This window comes from Aythya ferina (genome assembly GCF_964211825.1).
Source record: "Aythya ferina genome assembly, chromosome: 4".
NCBI classification, from domain to species: Eukaryota; Metazoa; Chordata; class Aves; order Anseriformes; family Anatidae; genus Aythya; species Aythya ferina.
In genome coordinates, this window is record NC_140300.1 from 13184220 (window position 1) to 13207884 (window position 23665).

Below are 23665 nucleotides of genomic sequence, written 5' to 3' on the forward strand. Positions count from 1 at the left end.
TCCAGGCATTTCTGTCTCATGGTTCTTCCTCATCAAAAATGTTACAAGTTTTAACATGAAGAACAATCTATATGTCTCAGAGTTGTGAAGGCACCAATTAAACATACTGGCCATGAACTTCTTCCCCTGCTCCCCCACTCCCCATCACCACACTGACCATGGGCTCAGAAGCCCCACTGCAGCTGAGGCCTGGATCAGGCCACTTTATGAAAAAGAGCTGCAAGGAGCTCTGGGCTGGGACCTGCCCTGGGACCTTCCCTGCCTTTGCTGAGCTGTGCGTCACCTGAGCTGGGCTGCAGTCATGTCCATGCCTGGCCATTCACCTCACCTACTGTTCAGACTTTTGGCTGACCCTGTCCTTTCCATCACTGACCTACCCTGCTCCTCTGGCTTGGGGACAGCAGGCTGCACCTGCATTGAGGCCACCACCCCTGGCTGCTCCTGCTGTGCAGTGCCATTTCCAGTCTGGGCAATGGTTTTACAGTAATGACATCTAACTGCAGGTAGCAAGGCTGCACAACGGTAACTGAGGATAGAATGGGGACTGGAAACAGGAAAAATCATCTCTCATTATGGAAAAGGTCAGTCTTTATTTAAATTAACAGCACATATAATGAGTACAATTAAGTGCTGGTGCTCCCATATGGAAGAATTAAAGAAAATTTAGAGTACTTTGTGCATGGGCACAAAGAAGAACCTTAGAATACCACAGACATCTCTTATACCAACCAAATTTTCATTGACTTTTAAGGGGGCAATCTCCTCCATTAACCCCACCCATTAGCCCATCATCATCCACTATGTTGTGCAATGAAATGTTTTTCACTATATAAATTAACACTTGAGTTGTATATTACTTGTAGTATAGGTCTCATAAATATTTAAAACTAAACTGTACTTCTAAACAAAAATAAAATCCATTTTAGGGATGGAACCTCAAGGCCAAACCTCTGAGATTCCAGGGAAACTGACCTGATTCTATCTTTACAGTTTTGGTTTTTGAAATGATCTGGAGTTGAAAAGACATATTATTACTATTATTATTATTACTACTACTACTACTACTACTACTACTATTACTATTGTTTATTATATTATTGCTAGTATTCTTACTATTTCATTTTATGAATAATTTAATTTCATAAGAATCACTTCACTTTGCTTGCTGTTTTGGAATATAATTTCCTGTGGGACTCCCAAAGTGGTTTTTTTGTTTGTTTTGTTTTGTTTTGTGTTTGTTTGTTTGTTTGTTTGTTTTATCTACATGTTCAAGATAAAACTTGTTGAATTTGAATCAGTGTTCCAATGTGATCAATTTTTCCCAACTTCAGTTGAAGCAACAACCTGAATTATTAGTTAGCATTAAAACACTTTTTTTTTTCTTTTCTATTTTGATATTTCATTTTTTGTAACTTTTTCCTTCAGGGTGCATAGAAAAGGAAGAAAAAAAGTCATGATGGTAACAGCTATGTTTAATTCATAAAGAAACCGCAGAATTTCAGTGCAACTCAACTTCCTTCATCTCAAGGTTTACAGGTAAATATTTAATGATAGAATTGGTGGTTTTGGTACTGCGACTAAAAAAGACGGTTTACTTGCCATACATACAGTGGCCACCTAAATGTAACAGTTTTTTTATTTCAAGCTCATTATTTATTCTCTCATCATTTCTCTACCTACCTCTGGGGAATCCTTCCAGTGGAGAAGCTGAGATAGTTCCAGCCTAATAAAAATATGCTTATTTACACACCACAAGCAATTATACCAAAGCTGATATGCCCAAGCACTGTTGAAAACAGTAAATATGAGTAAGAAAATTGTCTTTGTCTGATTTATCCACTGGTACATGAAAGATTTAATGTAAGCATAAAACCTCACAAAACAAACAAAACAAAACTGACAAAACAAAACAAAACAGAACAAATCCACCCCATCTCTGCTCATAGGCTCCATGTCAGCTGGCACAGGGGTGACTGAGGGGAGGAGGACTTCAGACCAGACATGGTTCCCAGATTTATGTCTGGGGGTACACAGTAACAGGAGAAACTCATTTGCTTCTTTAAGTCACAACTTAACTTATAAAGACTTACCTTATATCACCACACAAAAGGAATGAATAAAAAGATTAATTTAATCTAGAGGGTGTGTAGCTAACAGATATTAATGGAAAGAACATAACTTCTAATTTTAACAACTGCAAAGCACAAACAAATAACAAACTGCGGAAGATAAAATTGTTCAATGCAGCAGAAGGTTTGTTAATCTTAATGCCTGAAACATTTGGTGCTATTGTGTGCTCATACTAATTCTGTATAAACACAGAAATAGAATCTCAAATAAGTTTAATTATAGATGTTAGATGAAAATAAATAATATTGGTAACTCATTTCTAGTGTTCCCTGCCATGTACACTGGGTTTGTTTTGACGAGTGAAATGTACATATAAAAAAAAAAAAAATCTATGGAAAGAGAAAGATCTATAAATATACATGTATCTGTATCTATATTTTCTTAACTGGGATAATATGGTAAATTGGTAGATCAGAGTTTCGTCTGGCTGTTTATAAAAAGAATATTAAACACTCTCGCTTTCTTCACATTTCAAAAAGAAAAACTTTCAGAATAGCAAACAAACAAAAAAAAAAGTTTATTTCTCACCACCAGGTCTATCCTTTTGTGTTTGTTTCTTTCTTTCTTTCTTTTGGCTATTTTAATCAACAACCACAGATGGAAAAAGGTCAGGAAATCAGCTTAAAATCATTAGAGACTATAAGAAATACATCACATATGATAGTAATCAGCAATCACAGAATCACAGAATCATCTAGGTTGGAAGAGACCTCCAAGATCATCAAGTCCAACCTATGACCTAACACTACCCAGTCCTCCATTAAACCATATCACTAAGCTCTACATCTAAATGTCTTTTAAAGACCTCCAGGGATGGTGACTCAACCACTTCCCTAGGCAGCCCATTGCCCATTCCAATGCCTAACAACCCTTTCAGTAAAGAAGTTTTTCCTAATATCCAACCTAAACCTCCCCTGGTGCAACTTTAGCCCATTCCCCCCCGTCCTGTTGCCAGGCATATGGGAGAATAGACCAATCCCCACCTCGCTACAGCCTCCTTTAAGGTACCTATAGAGAGCAAATCTTTCCCAGGTGGTCTGCTGGGCTGTATTTTTCTTTTCTAAATTAGAATGTAGCACAACAGGATGTTCTTTGCAACATCCAGGATATCCTGTCACTTGAAACATTAGGATGCTCTTGATCCACATATGTCTGTGGATCAAAAGATGTGTATGATCTACCCAGCAGAGAGAGGCTAGGAGGCTGAGAGCACATCCTGTAGCTGTTCATTAGCATTTTTATGCCCAGGGAAACATTCAAAATTCTCCACATCTCACTGGAAACAGTGAGAAAACTGAATGCCACAAGCAGTATCTTCTCTTTCTAAGAGACAATGTCTATACTGAAAGTGTGGCTTTCTATTCAAGTATTTTGATTATTTTTTTTTGATCCCCTATTTGATGAGGGGATCTCCTCAATGTATATAAATATCTGAGGGGTGGGGGACAGAAGGATGTAGCCAACCTCTTCTCAGTGGTTTGTGGAGATAAGACAAGAGGCAATGGCTGTAAGTTAGAGCACTGGAAGTTCTGCACTGATATGCAAAAGAACTTTTTCACGGTGAGGGTGACAGAGCATTGGGAGGTTGTGGAATCTCCTTCTCTGAAGATATTCAAGGCCTGTCTGGACCTGGGCAGCCTGCTCTGAGGAACCTGCTTTGGCGGGGGGGTTGGACCCGATGATCTTTCGAGGTCGCTTCCAACCCCTACAGTTCTGTGATTCTGTGACTTAAAACCTGTGACTGTTCTCCCTTCAATACCTGTAAAATAGACTGATGACTCCTGGTTTAGGAGAACCAAAGGTCTGAAGTCAGGGCAGTACTCAATATAAGTGCTCAAAACCACTGAAAACATGGTATTTCTTCACTGTCATATATTAGTTAATCTTTTCTAAGCAGAAGACATAAACTCCCAGAAAAGCATTGTAAAAAGCTGTTCAGAGGGAAGATGCAATCCTAGTGACAACAAGAATTTGCATGACCACCAGACCAGCTCCACTTGCATGTCCTGTCTCCCACAGCCAATGTCTACAAGCACCTACAACTACTTTCAAGCTGCTCTCTTCTCTGGTTCATCAGTACAGAGCTCCCTAACTCTACAAGAACAGGGGCTTCCCTGATGAAAGTTTGGATCATCAGAAGAAAGTTCCATATTCTCTGACTGTTTGCTAGCAAAATCTTACAGTACTTAGTGGTGACTTTTCCTCGCATTATATCCAAATCTATTTTAGTAAAGGCTAACTTAGTAATACCCTACACAAGGTATTGTATAACTACCTCTGTAGTCTTCACAGGCAAAACAGTCAAATGTGTAGCTGAGCATAAAATAATAACTTTTTCCTACTTCTTAGAAAGAATCTTTTGATTAGTTTGTTCTTTGACTTCAAGTCTTTTGTAGCAAATCACAGTGCTTAAGGTGCAGTATTGTTCCAATAGAGTTTGCAGGCTTTACAGGTTGAACAAAGATTTATCTAAACCTAACCCCAAAAGACATAAACACAATAGTTATAACATAATGAGAAAGCAATCCAGAGAAAAGCAGAGGTTGGTTTCAGAGACATGGAGGACACTCAGGAGGCTAATGGCAATTTCACTATTACATTACATCTCTGTTTTATCAGGGCAACAGCTAATCAGAGGAAACAGTGAATGAAAACTAAGAACAGTTTTTATCGCTCAGCAAGAGAGGCAGAACAATATCATAAGGAAATAATAATTACTGGGGGGATTAACTCAGTTTGCATTTTTAGATCTTAAATAAGGAATGGCAGGTGTTCCCTTACTATTATTTCAATTGTGAGGAACAAAAATAAAAAATAAAAATATTTTCGTGTGATCCATTGGTGTATATTTCCTCGTAGATGTATTTCTCTTACTTAATACAGCAGTCATTTGGAATAATGTTAGTAATACATTGACACAGCTAGCACTCTATTTTCCTTGGTATAAAACCAAAAAAATGGTTGGTAAACCATTGCTTGGTAAAAATGACAGGACAGAAAAATATATCAGCTTTAGCAGTTATCCAAAAGTTTTCAAACTTCAAAGAACTGAAATTTAAAAAAAAAAAAAAAAAAAAAAAAAAAAAAGAGAGAGACAGAAAAAGAGAAAATATTGTCAGATAGAAGTGGGAGGCTAAAAAGTGTATTATTAATTTATATTTAAATTTGAGTCAGATAACAAAAATTTAGGGTTGACTTGATAGAATATATACAAAACAAATATTTTCAAAAACTGTAGAAAAGGATTAATGAAATATAAAATACAGACTTTTATGATATGATACTATGAAGAAAACACTTTCAAGGATATAAAATTTGGGAAATAAATTACAGTTTCATCAACCATGATTAGTTACTATTAAAGCCTTAGAAACCTGAATAATAGATTGTCACCAACTCCAGTAATGTTGTGTAATTATATTCTAAGAGGGGTTCCTTTAATTTAAAAGGAAAATGTCTTTGTGTTGATTATAGAATAAATGAAAGTAACTTATGTGATTTTTAAGAACATTTTTAAGAATAAAAGATTTATAGAACTTAATAGTCTTGTGTCAAGACTTGTGACAGAGATCACAAAAAAGGGATGTAGAATAAACATTGATTATAGATAGAAAGAATCTTCCATGAGTTTGAGAACAAACTAAACATACACAAAAATGAAAAAAGAACCTTGATGGACTGCATACAAGTACAATAAGCTGCAATATCCAGTAAGCTTTCATGGGTGCATACTGCTAAATCTCCTGATGGACAGAGAAGGCCAGATTGGAAAATACTGAAAGCTGACGGTCTCTAGATCCAGGTAATTTAAGTAGAGATGTCAGACTTTTTCGAATTTTTGGGTACACCTGTGTGGTGCAGGTGTGGGTCCCTTCCAACTTGGGATATTCCATGATTCTATGATTCGATGGATGCTTTTTACAGAGTTCTAATTTCCAACAGTTAAAACCAAAATGGTCAAATTGCCTTATAAATCCTACCCTGTTCATTTAGACTGCTTGACTTCCTTAAGAAAACACATGCTTTAATAAGAGTCAAAGTGGAAATATAGAAGATAAAGATAAGGTCAGACTGATCAGCTGATCAGATAATTACAGTGCAAACAATTCTGGCTCTTGGGGTAGAAAATGGGTTTGGGAATAAAAGGAGGAAAGTCCTCATTTCTGTGACATGAAAGTACAACCATATTCTTAGAGCCCCTTGTTGCTGAACACTTCAGAAGAATGTTGACTCACTAAGACTTTCCTGAAAACAGGTAACGTGTTGCACTTTCTTTATTTTTGTAAGATTCTGTTAAGCAAAGAATGTGAAAAGGAAAGACTGGTAGTACTCATCTGTGAAGCAACAGGTACCTTTCTTCTTTCCTCTTTTCTCTGAAAATTTGTTTGTGTTTTATAAGAGTAAAGTGTTAGTATCTATCCAAAATCTCTCTGTACACAGGAAGTACAATAAAAGCCCATCTATTACATCCTCCAAAATATTAAAATAAAGATTAAGAACTTGAAATGTACAGTATAATGTTATACTGTATACACATAAGGTGTAATATATACAGTATAATGTTAAATTCTCATAATTTAAATCATATGTTCCATGAGACACAGTATTAAGAGAATCAGCTCTAGTTCCTGATAGCTATATTATAAATACTCAGCCTCCTTGCATACTGAGATAGTATAGGCGTCTTGAGCCTCATAGGCACTCATCTGAAGATATTGTGTGATATGAACAAGTATTTCTCATAAAGTAATTTTGAGAAATATTGGCATCAAATGCAGACAAATAAAGCCAGTATAATTCTTCAGAATAGTTACTGTATGAGAGATTGAACCCCAGACAGCAAGACAGCTTTGTTCTTCTTTAACAAAAAAGGAAAATACACAGACGTTAGCCTATTCTGTTTCTGAAAACACCCCTTATTTGCTCTACTTGTAAAAATGTGATTGAGTCAAAGGAAAATTAGGATAAGATTTAGTTAGGAAAAATGTTTATTGCCAGCACAAGATTTTGATCTTTATATAATAATGATCTTTTACCTTTTCCTGTTTTAGGGAAGCTTATGTATACATATGTATATAGTGTTCAGAAATACATCAGCAAATTCATCAACAGCTAAATATAGGCTTACATTAGGCGTTAGGTAATGTAGCTTAAGGTAATTGACTCAACTAGTTCATGAAATTAAGCAGAATTTTGCTCAAGAGACATCAGGTCAGCTGAACTGGCCAGTGCACACTGCTTACTACTGCTGGTCTATCCCCTCCAGAAATCCCTGCTTTTTCTGCTGAATTCACTGGGTAATTCTGCTGAGCTTTGTCATTTCTCCCTTTTCACCATGGTAAAATACTGTTGAGCTCCACTAATCTGATCTTGAAGTTCTCATTCTTTTCTCTTGCATACACCCTCAGAAATTTTTGTTTTGCGTGGATTGAACATCTTTTTCTCCTCTACACCTTCCCTGCCACCTCAACATTAGCTCACTCCAGCTACTTCAAAATACTGTGGAACCACCAAAATGAACCTGGCAATCTTTTCCTCTTTTCTGCCTTGCAGTACTTGGTCACTGATTCCACTGCCCACTAGGTTTAGTTAGCATCAGGAAGGTTTCTGTTTATGCTTTCCCAGCCTTGTTGTTTCAGGAAGACTCTAGATGAAAGTAAGCGTCTTGTGTTTGGCCAGCAAAATCCCTCCCTTCTTCATTCTCACACAGAACATTCATTCAGAACAGTCTGTATAATCCTGATAATCCTGATGGAATTCAGGCCTATTTTCTTTGAGTATTTGTGAGTAAGATCATAATTCCTCATTTTTTCTCCAAAGATTTTCTTGGTCTCCTTTTGAGGATGGAGAGTGGGAGAACATTTGTGCTGGAGTTTAGCTGTACAGCAGAGTAAAACCACCACAAATGGTACTCAAGATTCACAAGAAACTGCATTCTCATGTTATTGCTGGCTTTGTAAGCCATGTCCACACACCCACATCAGGGAAGTCTTTTGCTTTTGTGCCAAATGCAACCAATGACCCACTGGATGTCACAGTAGAGCCTGCTGTGAGGAGGTACACCTTTTTCAGCTTGCCCTATGGAAAGATGTCAGAAGAATGAATGCAACCAGCCTGACGATTACCCTGGCAGAAGATTGGTCTTTTGAATGCATCTAGGAGTGAGTACAAAATTGTGGAGTAGAGTCATACTCTAGAGTTATATCTCCATATATTCAAACACCATATGTCTGTGAGAAAATCGAGCTTTTTCAGATACTTTTCTACAGGCAATCTCACTTCATAAGAAAGTTTTCCTAAGACAGCTTTCTTCTGAAGTTTTGCACAGAAGTCAACAAAGAGACATAGAATCATAGAATCATAGAATATCCTGAGTTGGAAGGGACCCTTAAGGATCATCAAGTCCAACTCTTGACACCACACAGGTCTACCCAAAAGTTCAGACCATGTGACTAAGTGCACAGTCCAATCTCTTCTTAAATTCAGACAGGCTCGGTGCAGTGACCACTTCCCTGGGGAGCCTGTTCCAGTGTGCAACCACCCTCTCTGTGAAGAACCCCCTCCTGATGTCAAGCCTAAATTTCCCCTGCCTCAGCTTAACCCCGTTCCCACGGGTCCTGTCACTGGTGTTAATGGAGAAAAGGTCTCCTGCCTCTCGACACCCCCTTACGAGGAAGTTGTAGACTGTGATGAGGTCTCCCCTCAGCCTCCTCTTCTCCAGGCTGAACAGGCCCAGTGACCTCAGCCGTTCTTCGTACGTCTTCCCCTCCAGGCCTTTCACCATCTTCGTAGCCCTCCTCTGGACACTCTCCAACAGTTTCATGTCCTTTTTATACTGTGGTGCCCAGAACTGCACACAGTACTCGAGGTGAGGCCGCACCAGCGCAGAGTAGAGCGGGACAATCACCTCCCTTGACCTACTAGCGATGCCGTGCTTGATGCACCCCAGGACACGGTTGGCCCTCCTGGCTGCCAGGGCACACTGCTGGCTCATATTCAACTTGCTGTCTACAACGACCCCCAGATCACTCTCTTCTAGGCTGCTCTCCAGCGTCTCATCGCCCAGTCTGTACGTGCAGCCAGGGTTTCCCTGTCCCAGGTGCAGGACCCGGCACTTGCTCTTATTGAACTTCATGTGGTTGGTGATCGCCCAGCTCTCCAACCTATCCAGATCCCTCTGCAAGGCCTTTCCACCCTCATTCGAGTCCACAACTCCTCCAAGTTTGGTGTCATCAGCAAACTTGCTCAAAATACCTTCTATTCCTACATCCAGATCGTTTATAAAAATATTGAAAAGTACCGGCCCTAAAATGGAGTCTTGAGGGACCCCACTGGTGACTGCCCGCCAGCCTGACGCAGCCCCATTTACCATAACCCTTTGGGCCCTGCCCGTTAGCCAATTGCTCACCCATCGTATGATGTTTTTATTTAGCTGTATGGTGGACATTTTGTCCAGTAGGATCCTATGGGAAACCGTGTCAAAAGCCTTGCTGAAGTCCAAAAAAATCACATCAGCTGGTTTCCCTTGGTCCACCATACAGGTGATCTTATCATAAAAGGAAATCAGGTTAGTTAGGCAGGACCTACCCTTCACAAACCCATGCTGGCTGGGACCAATGACTGCTTTGTCCCCCAGGTGCGCCTCAATAAGTTCGAGAACCATCTTCTCCATGATTTTACCAGGCACTGACGTGAGACTGACAGGCCTGTAATTGCTAGGGTCTTCTTTCTGACCCTTCTTGAAAATCGGCACAACATTTGCCAGCTTCCAGTCTACCGGGACCTCTCCAAATTCCCAGGATCGTTGAAAAATAATTGAGAGAGGTTCCGCGATGACGTCCGCCAGCTCTTTCAGCACCTGGGGATGAATCCCATCCGGACCCATGGACTTGTAGGGATCCAGGTGGAGTAGCAAATCCCGCACACGTTCAGGGTCGGTTGGGAGTTTGTCATCCCCACCGTCCCGGTCCTCCAGCTCAGGGCACCCTGGGTCCCGAAGCCCATCATTGGCATTGAAGACAGAGGCAAAGAAGGCGTTAAGTGTCTCTGCTTTGCCTATGTCATTGTCTGTGAGGAGACCTTCCCTATCAAGGAGCAGCCCTATGTATTCTTTAGTTCTCCTTTTTCTATTCACATATCTAAAAAAAACCTTTTTATTTTCTCTCACAGACACAGCCAGCTTCAACTCTAGGTGTACTTTGGCCACACGAACTTTCTCCCTACAAACACGAACAGCATCCCTGTATTCTTTCCATGACACCTGGCCCTCCTTCCAGTAGCGAAACACTCTCTGTTTCCGCCTAATCTCCATTAGAATGTTCCTGGTCAGCCACGCTGGCCTCCTGCCCCGCCTGCCTGACTTGCGATATTTAGGAATTGCCTGATCTTGTGCTTCTAGGAGGCATCGCTTAAAGAGTGACCAGCACTGGTGGACATCGAGGCCTTCAAGAGCAGTTTCCCAGGGGACCTTGCTGACTAGTTCCCTGAGCAGCCTGAAGTCCGCTTTCCCCATATCTAGGGATGAGGTTTTGGTGGCACTTTTCCTTCTGTCACCGTAAATTTTGAACTCAACCACTTCATGGTCGCTATGACCAAGGCGGCCACCAATCACCACATCTCCCACCAGACCCTCTCTGTTTTCTAGCAACAGGTCTAGGAGGGCACCTTTCCTAGTTGGCTCCGTTAGCACCTGCACCAAGAAGTTATCATCTAGGTGCTTCATGAACCTCCTGGACTTGCTCGTGTCAGCCGTGTGGCACTCCCAGTTAACGTCTGGCAAGTTGAAGTCCCCCATAAGGACAAGGGGAGTTAATCTCGAGGCCTTTCTTAGTTGTGTAAAGAATAATTTATCGGCGCTATCGTCCTGGCCAGGCGGTCTGTAATAGACTCCCACAACGACATCCCCTTTATTTGTTCGTCCCTTGATCCTTACCCAGAGGCTCTCAACTTTGCCATTGCCGACCTGAAGTTCCACACAGTCCAGCCCCTGCTTCACATACATTGCCACCCCACCACCTCGCCTACCCTGCCTGTCCCTCCTGAAGAGCCTGTAACCATCTATCGCAACACCCCAGTCACAGGACTCATCCCACCAGGTTTCGCTTATGCCGATGATGTCGTAGTTGCGGGACTGGGCCAGGACTTCTAGCTCATCCATTTTATTCCTCATACTGCATGCGTTCGTGTAAAAGCACTTCAGGTGCGTCTCCTTACACTCAGCACCTTGTGGATCTGACCGAAGGACCTCACTGGCACACAGCCCCTCTGATTCTAGCGTACCAACCCTTAGGTCTTCACCGGCGTGCCTGGTTTTAGCCCCTTCCCCCTTCGACTCTAGTTTAAAGCCCTATCTATCAGCCCTGCCAACTCCTGACCAAAGATCCTTACCCCTCTCGAGAGAGGCGCATCCCATCCGGTGCCATCAGGCCCGGTGTAGCATAGACCTTCCCGTGATCAAAGAACCCAAAATTCTGCCGGTCACACCAGTCTCGAAGCCACGAGTTTATGTGAACAGCACGCCTTTCAGCTTCAATCCCCCCTATCGGAAGGACAGAGGCAAACACAACCTGCACCCCTGATCCTCTAAGTAGTCACCCCAAATCCCTAAAGTCTCTTTTGATCGCCTTCAGACTTCTCGTTGCTACTTCATCGCTACCAGCCTGAAAGACCAGTAGCGGGTAGTAGTCAGTGGGCCATACCAGGCGCTTGACTTTCTTGGCAAAGTCTCTCACCCGAGCCCCAGGGAGGCAACAAACTTCTCTGCGGGTTGGGTCCGGTCGGCATATCGGTCCCTCTGTCCCTTTCAGAAGGGAGCCCCCCATAACAATAGCCCTTAACTCGACACTCGAATGTTGATTACGTATTAATTTCAGGTTAATTTAAAACTTCTAGTTCCAGCTCATGCTATTCTTTGAGCTTATAAAATTGACATTACAAGTGCCTAAGCCTGTTACGCTGTTGGTTCTCTCCCCCACAACCCTCAGTCCCCTGCAAACTAAAAGCCAGTCTGGGAACATTTATTTTTCCAGTCTGCTGCTTCTTTCACCTTTCAGCTTCTCTAGTCCTGTAGAACCCAGCTCTCTGAAAGCCTGTTCTTTTGGCACAGAACACCACAGCAGCACAGCTGCAGGAGCAGGACTTGCAACTGTCATCCATGGGCAGATATGGGAGACATAATTTATGAATTTGTAAAGGAGTGATTGCAAAAGAAGTGGTGCTGATTTAGACAGCAATCTTGTTTTATCACAGTTCCTTTAACATTCAGAGTTTTGTCCTGATCTTGATTTGGATTCTCTAAGCTTATCTTGATGCTTGGTTAGCCTTGAACTATTTATATTCATTTACCCCAAAAGTATATCCTGAGTTCCAGGCACACTATATAACACGCACATCAATAAATGCTACCTAAATACCGTCCTAAATACTCACACTTCTTACATAACAAGCCACAAAGAAATTCTGTAACACTCTCGGAGGTAGGTGCCACACCAACAACCTGTGTAAATTCTGGAAGGCTACAAAAGCAGCAGCAGAGACTGGCACAACACCTTTATCTAAGACAGAGGCCCTAAGAAGCATCAGGGTTTCTGAATTATATTGTACTATATGAATTGAAGTTTAAAGTTTGATAAATAAAAAATAAAATTGCCTAATCCAACATGGTCATAAAACAAAATGTAAAAATCAAATGGTTTGGATTTTGGTTATTAAACACTTTCATAAAATAATGACTTCAAAATCTGTGGTTAATCTTTAATTTTATTTTTTTATTTTTTTTTGGACATGGAAGATTTTTAAATGCCAATGTGGTATTCCTACCCAATTCAGTTCTAAAAGGGAATTGGAATGTTCAGCTTTCAAAAGGACAAATTAAAATGCTACATAACCTGCTGTAGCAATTGCATGGGCAGATCCCATATATCAAGCCTTATTTAGATTTTGAACCCCTTTTTTTGACTTGTTTCACACATAACTGTAATGTAGGGCTATATCTTATTAAATAGTTAGAAAAAAAAAAAAAAAACTAAGTTGTTCATATTGTGATTTGGGCTCTTTACAGTTATTAGGTAGATGTATCATACATTATCTATTACAGCTTTGTGGTGGCAGGCTGAAGAGCTCTATCATATCACTGACAGTAACTGGACACTGCATACTCTGTTTTGAATCTAACTCATTTTGACATTTAACCATGGCTTTAAATTGGTTCCAAGTGAAACCCTTGTGTGTCATTTTTTCCCTGTGTCACGTTTATAGATCTTCAGCTTCCACAGTACTTTATATAAACTCAGACATTATGCTCTGAATTTAGCTACCTGAATCTGTATTTGCGAGCCTTTTCATTAGGATATGTATCTATTTTTTTACACTGCTAGTAAAAGACGGTCTTTTGAACAGCTGGTCATTTAATAATGACTTTTTCTGCAACTCAGCAACAACTTAAAATTCTTCATTTAAGTTGAAGGCTTTTCTAAGCAGGAGAGGCTGAAATCAATTTGAAATTACAATTTAGAATTTAAAGTTCCTAACATAAGATTCCTATTGAGCTCTATAACTATGACACTACAGCAGAATGAAACCCTATGACTAAGGGGAGGTAGTGGGACTTCAGCATTTGCTTGAAGTACATACATAAGCAGCACAGGGAATCATGGACTGGCCATGTAGAAATAAGTCAAGGCATGGTGCTATGCCTCATTTCCCTCATATGAGATTATAGTACTGAGGCATAGCATGACACACTGACCTCTGCAATGGAATGTTCAAGCTTTATAGCTTCGGGATGCTTAGTGAAAGGTTCTTTGGAAATACATGTTTGCTTTAAATGTAAAGTGACTTTTTCTGAAATAAAAGCAAGCTTTTAAAAAGTTCAGCCCACTTGTTTATAAAAGCCACTTTAGCAAAACTGACTTGTTAAGCCCCAAATAGTCAAACACAAATGCATCTGCCATATCAGTTCACTTTCTAGATTCTGACACTTCTGTTTCTTATCCTTCTCTGTATATCTTCCACCATCACATAGGCAAATAAGTGTTATTACTACTTGTTAGTAGTAAATGACTTTTTTTTACTATTTCACTTTCAACTGTTAAATATCATTAAAGTTTTAATAGAGCACAGTCAAGCAGATCTAACATGAAAGATATTCCTTAGACTCACCAGGTTATTGCTAACATTTTTGTTACTTATGATATTTACTGAAAATTTGCAAGTAACATTTACCAATGGTGAATACTCCTCACAACCTTCTATTGCTATTCTTATGAACTTATTGTTATTTCCCAGGAGCTGAATCTGAGGAAAGATATACTCCTTTTCCTTCCCTCTGGAAACACATATTCCGGAGAAGATAGCTGTTCTGTTTTCTTTATGAGGAAATATTCAAGATAAAGGGAGTCAAAGTTCTCTTGCTTCAGCAACATTAATCAAAATGAAACTGTTTTCCTTTTTTCTGCATACTGAGCTGAGTACACAACTGTGTAGTATCTAGCTTGAAGACAATTTAAAATGTCTGGGGAAAAAAAAATCTTGCAATTCCAACCCATTAAAGCGTTTAGCTTTGAAAAGAGGTAGTGGTGCTGCTACACCAAACATAAACATAATGGTCTATCCAAACTATACAGTAATGAAAATCAAGAAATGAAGCATATTTTTTTCGTTGACCTTTCTTAGCAAGGGTGTAAATTTTAGGCAAATATAGTATTCTGTTTACTGGATTTTTCTAGCTCTTGTTGTGCTTTAACCTAGGCAAAGAAGAAAAAAAAAATGAGATAAAATCAGCATGAGTCTACAAAATGTTGATGCATGAGACTAATAAAATACTTTTATTTGATGAGAAACTCATATCATATACGGTACATGTGTCTTAGATTTCATTTTTCTGAATTTTAGTAGAGTGAAAGCATAAGCAAGGCTGAAGAAGATGAGGATTATCTGACAAAATACAAGAAGACAGCAGATACCAAACACAATATTATTTTGAAAAGAGAATTATCAGGCTGAAGAGGGTTAACAGCAAAGATGATGGGGTCTGGAAATGATACAATTTAGTATGTCAACAAAATATTCGGTGGACTTGAAAACTGCCATTGAGTTAGTGAGAGTTTTGATAATACAAAACATTATTAAAATAACAGACAGACAGAGCATCACAAGAAAGGAAGTTGAGGTTAGATTCAGTGAGAATCTGAATACGAGAAATTGACTGAAATTTAGTCCACGTCAGTGCAAAGTGCAAGGTAACATACATAGGAACACCAGAAATTCCTGCTGTAGATTGGAGCTCATCAGTGGAAATTACTGAACATGGTACTAGTGAGCCAATTGTTCACAATGACCATGAACTATCCATACGACATGTCCATGCAAAGGGCATATGTTGTTTTAGGCCATACTGGGAAAGTAAGTTCCAGTAGAGATCAGGAGATACTGTTTCCAGTACAAGGTTCCGGTGAAAACTTGCCCATAATTCTGTGTATAATTTAGCTTATCTGTGTGTAATTGAGATGAGTTCAAGTACATGGAGATGCGGGACACAGAATGAAAAAGAGGGAGAAACAAGAGAAAACTAGGAGAGGCTTTCTTACAAAACAAAGAATAAAAGAAGACTTTTACTATTGTCTGTCAACAGAGTAGTCATCATGGAGGGTGAAGAACTGTTTAAGCTAACAAAAATAAAGGTGAAATAAACATAAATCTTATATATAGGTCAAGAATACTTTTAATCGAGAAAGCAGATGTTTCTACCCATTTGAAGAGTGAGGTTCTGCAAGATTCTTCTAACAAAAATAGGACATAGAGAACAAATATAGCTAGTTTAAAAATGCTGTATTTTGTGGCCTTTGAAAAGATCAATGTACAATAATGATAGGTTACAGTATAACAGATAACTGGGAATGGAACAACATGGTTTCCAGCATGCCTTCCAGCTTTCTGGGTGGATTATTTTTGTCTATCATAAGCACAGTGGGAAGTCTACACACAATTTATATTTTTCAGCCCTACTCAATGGATCAACACCTATTCTCATTAGACAGAAGTCATGAGTGGTAACCCTGGAACAGGCTTGTCAGGCTGCTCTTCGAGTACTATTTCCATATACTTTGTTAAATGGTACACTGAATATGCAACTTTTCCTATGATTTACAAAGTGACAATAAATTGTTTTAAGCCTCTTCCAAATTTCATGTTTTATTCCACATCTGTCACTGACATATGATGGATACATGTTTTATGTATGAACAGAAAATGACAATATTATTTTCTGCTCATTTTTCTCATTGAGGCAGCTGTGACATTGCACACTATACTTTAAATAGCTTGTTTTTTATTATACCTACATATTCACACACAACTCATTTATTCTAGTTTTATTTGAATTGGTAAGTATTGTCACTTGAGCAAAATTATACTGTCTCAAGAAACAAATCTAGTTTCTCTTGCTACAGTGTTTTTTGAAATTTTCATACTGAGTCCAATGCCATGAAATACAATGACTCTTGTAGTTGCTAGGGGGAATATGAAATACTGTTTGGTTTTGGACTAAAACTTGCAAGATGGATTTTAAAAGAGGAGATATTTTCCTATATCATTTAGGCACTTGGAAAAATTCCATCCTGAATAATAATTCATATGTAGTATAGAAAATAGGCTATTTTTTCCAAAACAATGGTTTCTTCTGTACTAGATGGTTGTGCTAAGGATTATATCTTACAAGCAAAAAGAGACAATGTCAGGAATATTCATAATGGGGGGTGGTGGTGAACAAGCAAAGAATAAATAATGACCTAATAGAAATCCATAAATACTTTATGTTCTTGTTTTTATTAGGTCTTAGTAATGGCTGCACTACGGTAATGTTTTCCTGAAGATAAAAGAACAAAGTGGCAGGAAGTCTTCTCTGTAGTAATTCATTATTGAACTTTGTTCATTCTGTTCAAAAACTGACCACAGCCTTGTCTCATTGAAAAAAAAAAAAAAAAAAAAAAAAAAAAAAAAAAAAAAGAGGTAATAATTCACAGAACCTGTTAACTCAAGACAGCTCAGTCAAAATACAAAGGCAAAGGAGGCAGGAGGCATGGCTGTTTTTTTTACCTTAGGGTATCTAGACAAGATTAACACTGCTTTCAGTCTTGGGTTCTGCATCAAGATTTACACTACTAATTGTAAATGATCAACACCAGAATTTTATAACAGGGGATGGTTTCTTTCTCTCTCACTTGTTTACATAGCATGACCTATAGTAAATGACTGAAATTTTATGTCAGTACAGGAAAATAACAGCTATGGCATCACAGTATGCCACTACTGAACAATCTGTCCCATTCTCTACACAAATGATGAAGTAAATGGTAAACCAAACCTCACCAAATACCTCTTCAAGATTTGTCAAACATTAGGGAATGATAACTGTGTTTTAAATACAAGTAAATATGCATTCGCATTTTTAAATATTTTAAAAGCATTTAATATCTTTCCTCCACAGTAGCAAAACAATACAATTGTTTCCATATGTCCTGAATTTATAGGGAAGAGCATAAATATTTCTGAGTTGTTATCAACCTCAGAAAGGCAAAACAATGTGATAGTCTGCTGAGGCACAACCACCTCTCAGTAAAATTTATTAGGAACTATGTTGAAAGGAATATATTCAGAAATAAGTCTTAATTGTCCAGATCTGCAGCAACACATATGTCATAAGTAATGTTAAAAACATTTCTACCGATAATATGCAAATAGCTGATTCTTAAAAGTTCTGTGTTTTCTTTGCTTTAAAAGACAAAATGATTGAAATTGAAACAGTCACGTAATCCCAGATAAACTTAATCTTTATATAAAAATGACATGGAGACACATAAAAGTGAAGAGACAACATGTTTTATGCAAACTTTCCCATTGTTTTCCAAAAACTTTACAGGATACACTTTCTTCTGATATATTATCTAAGCGGGGGGTGGGAGGGGGGAGATCTCAAAGTAATTGCACAAGCTAAAAAAAGTTTCAGAAAGTAAAGGTGGTTGTAGAAGTACGGTGACTGACACCACCATTTAGAAAGGGAAGGTGGGCAAAGACTCAACTACAAATTAAAACAAGAGGAGGCATCCATCTCCAAAACAATTCCAGTTCACAAACGCGTTTATGAAGTTACCTGCCATGTGCTTAAAACCCAAGCATAGCGTGATAGACTCCGGATTAGCTCGGATAAAAGCAAAAACCTACGCAATGAGAGCGACTGGCTAAACAAAGGTGGGTTCTCCCTCCTTCGTCCCCAGGGAGTTTACCCGGGAGAAAACAGTCCGCTGGAGGATCTACCCAAAACGCCTCACCGGAGGAAGGCTGCCGGCACCCTGCTGAGGGTGAGGATGCTGCCTTCGTCTCCTAGGATAACCCAAGGCCGGTAGCACCCGGGCTCGGCGGGGTACCTCGGACAGCTCCGCACTCACCGTCCTCGTTCTCGTCGAACACGGGCGCCCTGTGGGAGTGGCTGCCCCCCATGTTAGTCCGCATCCCCCGCCGCCAGCATCCCGCGGGGCGCGCCGGCAGGCACCCCGGGGCCGGGGCAGCTGCCCGACCGCCCGACCGCCCGTCCGTCTGTCCGTCCGCCCGCCGCCGCCGTGGTCCCAGCCCGGCTCGGCCCGGCCGGGGGAAGCCTCGGTAGGCAGGGTTAGCGGTCACCCTGCGACATGCCAGCTATCCGAGCGCCCCTGGCAGCACTCGCTGCTGGCTCGGAGGGAGTTGGCCCGGCTCTCATCGCGGAGGGGCAGGGAAGGGAGGGAGTTAGGGGAGGAGGGAGGGAAGGAGGGAGGGAGGGAGGAGGCGGAGGTCCTGCTGCTGGTGCCTTTTGGTGAGCGGTAAAAGCTGGATCTACCTGGATCCTCGCGGATCCTCCCTCTGCTTTTTCTCCTCCCAGACCCCCTCTGGGGAGCGCGAAGCCACCCGCAGGATGGCCGGCATCCGTGCCCTACGCTGCCCCGGCGGCACCGCCTGCTGAGGAGGGCATCAGTGCCTCCCGGAGGAGCTAAGCACCACCAGCACCGCCACCTGGGGGCTCCCGGCACCCGAGGAGGGTGGGGGGTTGTGGGGTGCAAGCGCTGCGTTGGGTCGAGATTATCTTTTTTTCCCTCCCCGCTAAGGATTGGGAAAGTGTGTGTTGGGGGGGGGGGAGGTAGCAGCGGGGCCGGTTGGCCGAACTTCCCCGAGTTCATAAAGGGGATGAGGAAAAGAGACGAAATTTCCCTTCCCTTTCTCCTTCCCCTGGGACCAGCCCCTGGCTCTTGGGGAGCGGCGGCTGCAGGGATGCTCCGGGGATGCTCCGGCACGGCACGGCTCGGCACGGCCCCCTACCGCCACCTGCCGGCCGGACATTCCCCCGGGATGTTCCCCGGCGCGGCGGCTCCGGTAGGCCCCCGGCAAAGAATTGCTGGTGGTATTTACAGAGGGAAATAGCCCGCCAGCCCCCGCTTCTGAAAACGTTACTGCCATTCACAGCTTTTGAGGCGAATAGGAACGATTTCTTGTGAAATTTGTGCCAAAGGGAAACAGGTGAAAAGCATATCTACATTGTTATTGTATTGAAGTTGAAATTTGGGCAGTTCCTGTAGGATAAACCCAGAGAATAAAAGCCAAATGGGAGTTGCATTTGTTGCATTTTTGGTTTCTTCACAATGGGTGAAGAGATGAAAGTGATAGGAGCCAAATTATGTGTATTTTCATACAAATAAGTAAAGAGGCTCTAATGCTCTCCTGTGGTATCTACCACCATTCTTTCAGAATAACTGATTTTGGGGGGGAAAAAAAAAAATCTATATAAAGTATGGGAAATTTCAGTCTCTCTGCTTACTATTTTAACTACCTGTGTTACTTGCATCACTATCTTTGAACCCAATATAATCCTTCTGTAACCTTTCAGGGAAAGATTGATTAGAATTGAATGCAGTGGGTGAGACCCTGAGCTGTGTGGCTGTGAGCTCAGAGCTTGCAGCATCTACAAATCCAGACAGCTGATAAATTCAGACCTAGTGAAATTTTTCCATAAGTAGACATGGACAGATTGTATCACCAGCTGATATCCCATACTTAATTATCTGGATTGCCACTATTTACATGTAAAAGTGTGTGCAAAATAGGGAAGCTTTCAAAACATTGATCCATAACTATTCTATTCATCTAAAATGTTGTCTGGAAAGCGTCACTTGCTCTTTGTTATTCTTTTGTTTATTACTCACCCATTCAAAGCTTTAGTCATCCAGTCAAAAAACAGAAGTAATATCATGTTACTGAAGTTATGTTCATTCAAGCAGACGATAGAAGTAGCATATAGAAATCACTGCCTTTCAGCATGGTGCTTTAAGTTAATCCATTTCCTTTTGCATTAGCAAAGGAGAACAGCATTTATAGTTTAACACATTTCAACTGCTAAGAGTTACCTTCTAACTGAGCCAAGGGCTTACATCCTGTTAATGTAATTGCTTAAATTCTTGTGAAAGGACTTTAAAGTGACATTCCAAATACAGGGAAGAATAACTAATTTGCCAGTAAACCCTCAATCTTTCATGTGATTGTTTTGTGCATGAGAAACACATTCGTAGAATATAGACATGGTATGAGCAGGAGCAGTTTGGGATTGCTTTGCATGCAGAAAATATGAAGTCATAAAAAATTACTCCAAATAGCATCCAAGAGTTGTCTTTTACATCTGACTTCCTCCTTATGGACTGAGAACCTAATGAGTCTTCTGAAACGTCTTTCATGACTTCATATGACAAGACCCTCCATGAACCGAAATAGTTCTAACAACTTGCAGAGCAGTGGGTTGTCTCTGTTCATTAATAGTCATTCCTACTAGACTGACATGTCTTTTTGACTCCTATTTGGATTATTACAGCTTTTCAATCCATTTGCCCTTCGTTTGTGTAAACTCCTGATTTATGTTTAAACATCAGCATAGCTAGGCAGTTAAGACAAACAGCACACTGTGTTAATGTAAGATTTGAAAAATTAACATATATTAATAAAGTATGGATGAGCTATTCATTCACAACTTATTTACTGATAACTTTATGTTCCTCTGTAACTCCTGCACTTGAATATTGACAGATATTATCTTCACAGTCATCTATAAAAAACACACCAAGAAAAGATCAATTGACAAGAATTGTGCTGTTCTAAAGGCAATACAATATATTCACTGCCACAGTGCTTTTGTTCCAAACAAAGATTTGTTTGGACTACACTTACCAGCTTCCTGGTAGCATCAGCATTTCTGCAGCTAAATCAAATGTTATTTTCTTAATGGTGTCCAATGGAACAGAGGGCATCAAGGCCAGATATGTGCTCAAGGCCCAGCAAAGACTCAAGGAAATCAATGGCAATTTTCCAGTAATTTCAATATGAGTAATATCAAGCCTAGAATATATAAACTGCTTCACATAGTTCTGGATTCTGACCAGTCACATAACTTCAGTATTTCTCTCTCTCTCTCTCTTTTTTTTTTTTTAATGCTATTCAAAACAATCTGAATGCCATTGCATCTTCTCCAAATTTAGCAACAATTCTTCGGGAATAATTACTCGTGTATTTTTCCAATTGCTTTTGTAAATCAAAAATAAGTCTGAAATCCCATATCAGAACAGCATATGTATCAACAAAACTCTCTGAAGCCTCATTGATATTTTTTTTTCAGAATAATTCAATATTTACTCTTCTGGAACAGAGATTTCTAAGCTACAAGAAGTCAAAATTTGTAAGTCTTTGAAGACCAGAACCAAATCCAAATTCCCATGCTTATCTGCTCTCCTAAAAGATCACCAGGTTTTACTTGAGATAAACCAAGTTCTAATCTTAAAAAGGTGTTTTATTTTTAGCACATAAACACTGCATAGTATATGCAGAAACACAGTAGGAAAAAAGGACATTTTAGTAGACTTTCTTTTTTCCCCGTAAACCAGAAGCTGCAATCAGCATGAACATCATTTTAAAACATTGTTTTACATTTTCATTTAAGGCCTATGTTATCTGGCTTAGATTAATAGTGATTTTTTTTTTTTCCAGATCTCCATGCAGAGTTAGCAATAAAGAAAATCAAACATGATTACACTCCTTTGCACTATAAAACTTCCCTTAGGGAATTTAGTAGTTTAAAGTCAGTAATTCTGTGATTACAGCTTTTGTATTAAAATGCTTCTGATGAGACTTACAGGGTGACCTTACGGTTCTTGATTTCAAAGCATATCCTGTTGATATGCTAATATTTGTAAATTGCAGAGTGTTTACGCCGACATTTTGGAGCTTGAATACTACCTCAGAGTTAACAAACAAGGTATTAAAAAATATCTTATCTTTATGATTATGACTATTTTAAAATGAAAGATGATGGGTTAAAAATAGTCCCCTTCTTGGAAACCAGTAGGGTCCCCACATGGAACTGGTTACCTCTACTTGCTTCTTTTCTGAAAAGAGTCAGAGTAGCTGCTGTAAGTTCTTATTGACATAGCAGAGAAAAAGAGCACAGCCATGCTCATCAAGAGGAAGTAGGATTTTTAAAGTAGGAATCTGTGAGGGAGGAGCACAAATATTACTGCTTTTCCAGTTCACCAAGAACTACTAACTGGTGATGTTGTCAGCTTTGTTCTCAGGAGAAAGTACAAGCAGGCTAAGGAGTTAGAAACCTTCCATTGTAGTCAAGTTTTCAGTTCAGCATGAAAATAGGACCTGCAGTTTAAACCAACTCCTTTTACTTTGCTCTGGAGCACAGTAAGCTTGCTATAGCTACTTACCAGGGGGCAGCTAGGGCAGTGCTAAAGCTGCCAAACTCCTTCCAAATCACATCTGCTGCTCCACCCTATTCAGCCCACTAAGACGTGATTAAAGTCAGAAGATACTGAAATCAGAAAGTAAACCTCGATCTTTTTTGTAGCTCACTGTTGGAACATGCCCTCTACCCTTTACAATGTGTGTTTTGAGAAATTTATGTATTGGGATTACTCACTAAAGAAGTCAGCAATAGACAAGAACCTGAAATATACATTGTCAGCTCTTCAGGGTTGCTGTTCCCAAGAAACGTCAAAACCTATGTAAATTTCATATTTCATCCCTGGATGACTCTGAAAGAAATTGTTTCTCCTAAGGTTCTATCAGGAGGGTGTTAAAACACTGTAGCTTTATTGAGGTTTACCATGAGCAACAGTGAATCTAATTGGCATCACCTGGTATGCTCACACAAATGTCAAGCTGCAAGAATTGGTCAGAGCACAGATCAAAGCTCCCTTTACTTTGCTAGAGTTATGACCTTGCAAGATAGTGGTTTCATCTGGCTTCCCAAACTGCTCTCCCAGCTGCTCGTTCCCCAACAGCTTTAACTCCTATCCCCAAGACACAAATGTAAAGCATAATGAAGGTTTGAGCAGAGTTTGAACCAATCCTCCTATGGGTCATCCAGGCATGCATTTGCAAGAAGACTTAGAGAGGTTTGAAACTTTTCCTTATAAAAGTTAATGGAGTATGGAATAGACTTGTAGCCATGTTGTGCAGAAACTAA

General features: G+C 40.1%; 1 protein-coding gene across 3 annotated transcripts in view; it reads right to left on the reverse strand.

Annotated features, from left to right (window-relative positions):
• Positions 1-18698, reverse strand: part of STK32B (serine/threonine kinase 32B) — a 177736-nt gene extending 159038 nt beyond the window's left edge. For all 3 annotated transcript variants that reach the window (XM_084516687.1, XM_084516686.1, XM_084516685.1), the window contains exon 1: positions 18573-18698. In XM_084516687.1, coding sequence (XP_084372813.1) covers positions 18573-18636 — 64 coding nt within the window. In that variant the 5' untranslated portion in view covers positions 18637-18698. The remainder of the gene's footprint in view (positions 1-18572) is intronic.
• Between the last annotated feature and the right edge of the window lie 4967 nt (positions 18699-23665).